The following is a 7550-nucleotide window of genomic DNA, read 5'->3' as shown; positions in this document are numbered from 1 at the left end:
GTTGTATTCAAGCCCTCAACAGACTGGTTGATGCCAACCCACACCAGGGAAGGCAAGCTACTTCATGGGTCCACCTATTCAAATGCTGATTTCATCCAGAAACACCCTCACAGATACACCCAGAAATAACATTTAGCCAAATATCTAAGCACCCTGTAGTCCTGTCAACTTGACACATAAAATTAACCATCACAGTATACAAAAATGATTTATATTTCTATGTTAGTGACAAGCAGAAAATAGAAAGAAAAATACCAGTGGTATTAGTTTCAAAAGTTATCAAATACTGAGGATTAAAATTAACAAAAGGTGTATAATACCTTTACAAAGAAAACTACAGAAACATTGAGAGAAATTAACAAAGACCTAAATAAAAAGAGAATTGTACCCTGGCCATGGATTGGAAGACTCTCTCTCTCTCTCTCTCTGTGTGTGTGTGTATGTGTGTGTGTGTGTGTGTGTGTGTGTATAATTACAATGTTCATTTAACTAACATATAGTACATCATTAGTTTTTTATGTAGGGTTAACAATTCATTAGTTGTGTATAACACCCAGTGCTCATTACAACTCATGCCCTCCTTAATACCCATCACCCTGTTACCCCCTCCCTTCTGAGACCCTCAGTTCATTTCCCTGGATCCATAGTCTCTCATGCTTCATCTCCCCCTCTGATTTCTCCCCCTTCAGATTTCCCTCCCTTCCCCTGTGGTCCTGCATGTTATTCCTTATGTTTCACATATGAGTGAAACCATATGATAACTGTCTTTCTCTGCTTGACTTATTTCACTTAGCATAATACCCTCCAGTTCCATCCATGTTAATGCAAATGGAAGACTCTATATTTTAAAGATGCTAATTTTCCCTAACTTGATCTCTGAATCAAAATAATAATCCCAGTAAGCTTTTTTAAATTAAAATTGACAAATGAATTCTCAATTTTACATAGAATCACAAATGACAATAACAGTATTAAAAATCCTGTAGAAAAAATAAAGTTTAAAGATTTACAGAAACCAAATTATTTTACAAAGTTATAAGAATTTAACCAGTGTGCTATTGTTTCAAATATAGAAAAACTGAACAACGGTAGAGTCTGAAAAGATATCTACATGTATACTGTCATTCAATTTATGATTTAAAAAAATCCATCACAATGCAGTAGGGGAGAAAATGGTCCTTTTGTAAGTGGCTCTGGACCAACTGGCTTACCAAAAAAATCTAAATGATCCTTTTTATCTATTTCAAACTATATATAAAATTAAATTCCAAATGGACCATAGATTAAAAGTGAGAGGTGAAACAAATAAAAGTTATTGAAGGTAATATAAGGCAGTGTCTTAGTGACCTTAATATAGTCAAGCATTCCTTAAAAAGGATACAAGAAGCACTTACCCTAAGCAAAAAAATAAATTCTACTTTATTAAAATTAAGACATTATTAAGAGAGTAAAAGACAGGTCACAGAATGGGAGAAACTATTTTCAATACTTATATCTGAGAAAGGACTTATATTCAGAATTATACAGAACTACAAATCAATAAGGATAAAGGCAACCCACTTATTATTTTTTTCATTTTAAACAAGAAGTTTATTTAAACAACAAGATGCTTGTCTTGAAGGGAAAACTATCTAAGGATTCTTTTTTTTTAATCCCTACTTAAGGACAGATTTTCCTGTATGTAACAGCTACATACAAAAAAGTTATAAAATTGTCCTTGGTTTTACAATGGTAAATGAAAAACATTAAAATTCTCCAACTGAACAAATTATGCAAGAATTGTTATGTTCTTTTTTTGTTAAAACAGTGAGAACAAAACAACTTACTGGAATATAAAGATAAGAGCTGAATGAGCATGCCACTTATGGAGAAAGGGCATTTTCACAGAACCAGTAATTTTCCCCATCCCATCTCCATTCGATGTCGATCAAAACATACCACTGGCCATTTAGTTAAAAAAATGCAATATGCTTGGGCACATACCCAGTTACTTTATGTACAATAAAACAACAGGAGGGGAACATGAAAGAACAGAGAAAACCACACTGTAGTAGGCGTGATGCGGTGGAACTAAATTGTGGTTTTCTTTTTTTCTCTCTCTCTCTCTTTTTTTTCTTTTTTTTTCAGAGAGGGAGAGAGAAAGAGAGGGGGACGTACATAGGGAGGAGAGAGAGAAACTTAAGCAGGCTCCGCACCTAGTGTGGAGCTGGATTACAGGAATCTATCTCACTACCCTGAGATCATGACCTGAGCAGAAATCAAGGGTCAGATGCTTATTGACTGAGCTACCCAGGAGCCCCCCAAATTTCAGTTTTCTAATTGAGAATGCATTCTTGGTTTGGAGGAACAGTTCTGGAGTAAAGTAGCAGGTTCCCTTTTTAGTAGATGCCTCCTGTCTGCTGCTGGAACACACCAATTGTATCTTCAGCCTCCATTTCCAACTGTGTAGGTGTGTCTGTTTCATTGATTGGCTTCCCATCAAATAGGAATCTGATCTACCTCATTGACAAGCCCTATCATTCACAACAGACCTTCCTTAGTTTACTAAGTGGTGTATGCCTCTTAATCTTAAACTGTGCCACAGAACCATCCTGTCCTGACACCTTCAAATTAATATGGTCATTGTTCTCAGTCTTGAATCCTCCCTTGGTCTTTTCATCAGTCATGGTGAGCACCAGAGTCTCCTCAGCTGCTGCTTTACAAAATAGGTACCAGGTTCACATCTAATGAGCACACAAGTAGCACCAGGAGTGACAGAAGAAAGAGGCAACCCAATTATTTTTAGTGACAAATCTTCAACAGCTGTATCAAAAATACAGTATCCAAATGGCCAATAAGACAATAAATAGGCACTCAATTTTGTTAGTTATCAAGTAAATGCAAATTAAAATCACAATCAGATAATAGTCTACATTCATTGAGGAATGCTAAAATTAAAAAAGAAATAGACATGTCAGCAAGGATGTGGGAACTAATACATTGCTGGTGGGAACATACATTGACAAAATTACTTTGGAAAACTGATGGGCTATACATATCAGAGCTTACCATATTACCCAGTAATTCCAGTCAGGTATATAAGCGCAACAGAAATGTCTATATATGTGAACCAAAATAAAAGAATGAAAATGTTCATAGCAATGCTATTTGTAATAGTCCAAAATAGTAAATAACCCAAATGGCTATCAACAACAAACTAATGATGTTATATATTCATCCAATAAAATTGTAGTAGCAGTGGAAGGAATGAGAAGTACTATCACAAACAACATGGATACATTTCAAATACAATATTGAACAAAGGAAGTTAGATACAAAAGAATATGCATGTATGATTCCATTTATATAAAGTTCCAAAAAAAGGCATGACTCATGTATGGTGATAGAAGTCAAAATAGGGTTTACATTGTGGAGCTAATGACTGAGAGGGACATGGAGGTGTGCAGGTGATGTTTTATATCTTGATCTATGTGTTGGTTCCATGAGTGTGTTCATTTTGTAGCCAAAGTATCAAGCTGTACATTGATACTTCATGTATGCTGTATTTCATTAAAAATATTTGCAAAAAATGTGATAACATCCAGAGCTGGAAAGAATGTGTAGAAATAGGCACTTTTGCACATTTTTATTGAAATTTGGTTGCTATATTCCTTTTGAACATTGAAAGTTATATTTATGGAAATTTCAAATATGCTTATCATTGACCAAGCAATTCCACTTCTGGAAATCTGTCTATAGTAGTCAATATCATCACTTGCCTAATATTCTGGTTCTCACTTTAGGTGTGTGGTTGGATTGTTCTCAACATCATTGGATTTAGGCGTTGCTATAAACTGACTTTGGCCAATGAAATTTGGGTGGAAGTGACATTCCTACAAACAGAATAAAAACCAGTGGTTATGTAAAAACCAAACCGCCTTCCCCTGCCTCCAAAAAACCTCCTCAAACTCATTAACAATTAACTAAATCCAAATATAAATAATAAAGAGATTTCATTTTTCACCTATTTGGATATGCAAATTAGAAAAAGGAAGACCTAGCACAGTGTTGCAGTGGGGCAAGGAACTGAACGCTATTGGGCTCATGTGGGAAGTGGGGAAGCCCAAATCAGAGCCCATGGCTATCTGTAGTCACAGCAGGTGGGCCTGCTCTTCCTATCACTCATGACTCACTCCTGGTCTACCATCTTTGTGGTAGAATCTTTGAAGGTAGCCCTAACCATGCTACAAACTGTGTCATGAGCTACATTTCAAGTTGCTAATTCTCACTCTCCCTCCAAATCTGTTTGAAAAGTAGAAATTATGAATGTGTTAAAGTCATAACTGCAGCTTGCCTTGCTAGTTGGCAAGAAATCAGACTCAGAACCACAATTCAACTAAAGCACTATGGCTATAATGTAGTCTTCTTAGATTTAGGGACAGTTTCTCTACCATAAATGAAAAACAAGGAGAGGGGTGTGCAACATGATGAGGTCAGTTTTCATATCATTTTTCCTAAAAAAAGGAATCATTTATGCTATTTTTGAATTTACTTCTTTTATATAATTTAATATCACTCCATATCACTTCAAGGAGTTTGACTTCAATCATTTTATCAGACTACTTTAGTATTCCATTGTATGTATGTGTATATGTATATAGGCAAATAATTCATACAGTATCATAACCAGTAAGAAAAATAAAATTTAATAACTTCTCTTTCTTCCTTATTCTCTTTCTTTCTCCCCTTCACTCCGTGATCTCTCTTCTTCTCCTTGGAAAGCATAGAAATACTGATAAGTAGCAGCTGCTGACCAGAGCTAGTCATCTATATAGGTAGATGACAAGGAAGACACCCCTAGGGCAGTCAGGCAACTAGAAATGAAAGATGTACAGACTGCACTGCTCAGCCATGGAAAGTTCCATTCTTAACTAAATACAAGGATGTATATGTGTTCATGTGTGAAGAGAAGTCGTGTGTCTAACAAAATGGGATGTAGCATTTTCAGTTCCCTTTACTCTGATTATAATACTGTGAAGAGAGATGTTAAGAGAAACACACTCTGACAAGAGTCAGACAACTCTTGATATCAAGTACATATGCAACACTCTACTAACCAAACTAGCCCCATGGAAAATTCCATCCTCACCTAAGGATAAAGCTGCGTGTGTGTGTGTGTGTGTGTGTGTGTGTGTGTGTGTGTATAATAAAATGTAATAGGCCATTTCAGCTTTATAAATGAACAAATGTTCATTGAAAAATCTTAAAAGATGTTGAAAATTATAAATAATGAAATATATGTAATCAGTAATCTTATCATCTCGAAACATTTGGTATTTATATTTAGGTCTATAAACTTCCACATTATTATTCTATTGCTGTGGCTTGAATTGTATCCCCCCAAAAGACATGTTGAAGTCCTAACCCCTTTTACCTGTGACTGTGACTTTATGTGGAAATAGGGCCTTAGCAGATATAATCAAGTTAAGATGAGATCATACTGGATTAGGATCTTAATATGACTTGTGTCCTTATATGGAGTGAAGGAAGGAGATACAGATGCAGAAAGAGAGAAATGCCATGGGAAGACACAGACACAAAGGGAGAAGGCTATGTGAAGATAAAGGCAGAGATTGGAATGATGCATTTACAAACAAAGGAATCCAATAGGTGCCAGTTACTACCAGATGCTAGAAGAGGCAAGGAAGAATTTCTCCCCTACGGCATTCAGACAGAGCATGGACCTGCTGACACCTTGATTTTGGACTTCCAGCCTTCATAACTGTGAATAAATTTCTCGTGTTTCAAGACATCTAGTTTGTGGTATTTTTTTAAAAGATTTTATTTATTTATTTGACAGAGATAGACAGCCAGCAAGACAGGGAACACAAGCAGGGGGAGTGGGAGAGGAAGAAGCAGGCTCATAGCAGAGGAGCCTGATGTGGGGCTCGATCCCATAACGCCGGGATCACGCCCTGAGCCGAAGGCAGACGCTTAACCGCTGTGCCACCCAGGTGCCCCTAGTTTGTGGTATTTTGTTATGGCAGCACTAGGAACTAATATACTGTTCATACATTTTTTATATTAAGTTCAATTATCCAATGTATAGTACATCATTAGTTGGGTTTTTTTTTTTCAGTTGAGGATATTTATTTATTTATTTATTTATTTATTTATTTATATTCAGTTAGCCAACATATGGTACATCACTAGTTTTTGATGTAGTGTTCAGTGATTCACTAGTCGTGTATAACACTCAGTGCTCATCAGATCACGTGCCGTCCTTAATGCCCATCATCCAGTTACCCCATCCCCCCACCCCCTCCCTTCTGCAACCTTCAATTTGTTTCCCAGGAGACAAACCACGAGAGACTCTGGACTCCTGTTCATACATTTTTAATAAAGTATTTGAAAATAATTTTTAAAAAACCCTCCACAGCATATTTAGCATCCTTCCATGTTCATACTGCCCATAGCATTACTTTATTAATTGGTTACAGAAGGAATAATTTCTGTCTATCTTCAAATTTTTAATTTCATTTACTTTTCTGAGTATAAAGGTAGTATATGTTTTAGATAAGCAAATAGGAGGGAAAATCTGTAAAATAATATTTAGTTGCCCTGTGACCCCACTCCTAGGCCCATTTCCAAGAAATTATCTATAAATGGTTTTGGTATATATTATCCCAGACATTTTTCACTTCAGATTCAGTACCAAGAGAAATGTAACTCTTTTCCTCTCCCTATGTCACTGTGAGATGCATACTTTTTATTGATACAGGATCTAAGCATAAGAATGCTTATATTTTTATTAAAGTGTAGTTGATATACAATATTATGTTAGTTTCAGATGTACAACATAGTGATTCAACATCTCTATACATCATTACAAAGTGATCACCACAATAAATCTAGCTACCATCTGTCACCATACAAAGTTGTCACAGTATTATTAACTATATTCCCTATGCTGTACATTACATCCCTGTGTCTTATTTGTTTTGTAACTGGAAAATTATTCCTTTTTTTTTAAAGATTTTATTTATTTATTCGACAGAGATAGAGACAGCCAGCGAGAGAGGGAACACAAGCAGGGCGAGTGGGAGAGGAAGAAGCAGGCTCATAGCAGGAGCCTGATGTGGGGCTCGATCCCGTAACGCCGGGATCACGCCCTGAGCCGAAGGCAGACGCTTAACGGCTGTGCCACCCAGGCGCCCCCCCCCTTTTTTTTTTAAAGAAAATTATTCCTTTTAATCCCCTTCCTCTATTTTGCCCAACCCTACCACCTCCCGTCTGGCAACCATCAGATTGTTCTCTGTATCTATGAGTCTGTTTCTGTTTTGTTTTGTTGGTTCATTTGTTTTGTCTTTTAGATTCCACATATAAGTGAAATCATAGGGTATTTGTCTTTCTCTCATTTATTTAAATTAGCATAATACCCTCTAGGTACATCCATGTTGTTGCAAATGGCAAGATTTCATTTTTTTTATGACTGAACCATACTCCATTGTAGATACATACCACATCTTCTTTAGCCATTCATCCACCAATGGACACTTAGGTTGCTTCAA

At 36.2% G+C, this 7550-nt stretch overlaps 1 protein-coding gene across 1 annotated transcript; it reads right to left on the bottom strand.

Moving 5' to 3' along the window:
- Positions 1–2362: 2362 nt before the first annotated feature.
- On the bottom strand, positions 2363–2666 carry LOC109490129 (small ubiquitin-related modifier 2-like). Its single transcript, XM_019803114.2, has 2 exons — positions 2528–2666; positions 2363–2455 (listed from the first exon to the last, which is right to left on the bottom strand). Exons 1-2 carry the CDS (start codon positions 2664–2666, stop codon positions 2379–2381), a joined length of 216 nt encoding a protein of 71 aa, XP_019658673.1. The 3' UTR covers positions 2363–2378.
- Between the last annotated feature and the right edge of the window lie 4884 nt (positions 2667–7550).

This window comes from Ailuropoda melanoleuca, chromosome X (assembly GCF_002007445.2).
Source record: "Ailuropoda melanoleuca isolate Jingjing chromosome X, ASM200744v2, whole genome shotgun sequence".
In the NCBI taxonomy this organism is placed as follows: domain Eukaryota; kingdom Metazoa; phylum Chordata; class Mammalia; order Carnivora; family Ursidae; genus Ailuropoda; species Ailuropoda melanoleuca.
This window is presented reverse-complemented; position numbering and strand designations above follow the sequence as displayed.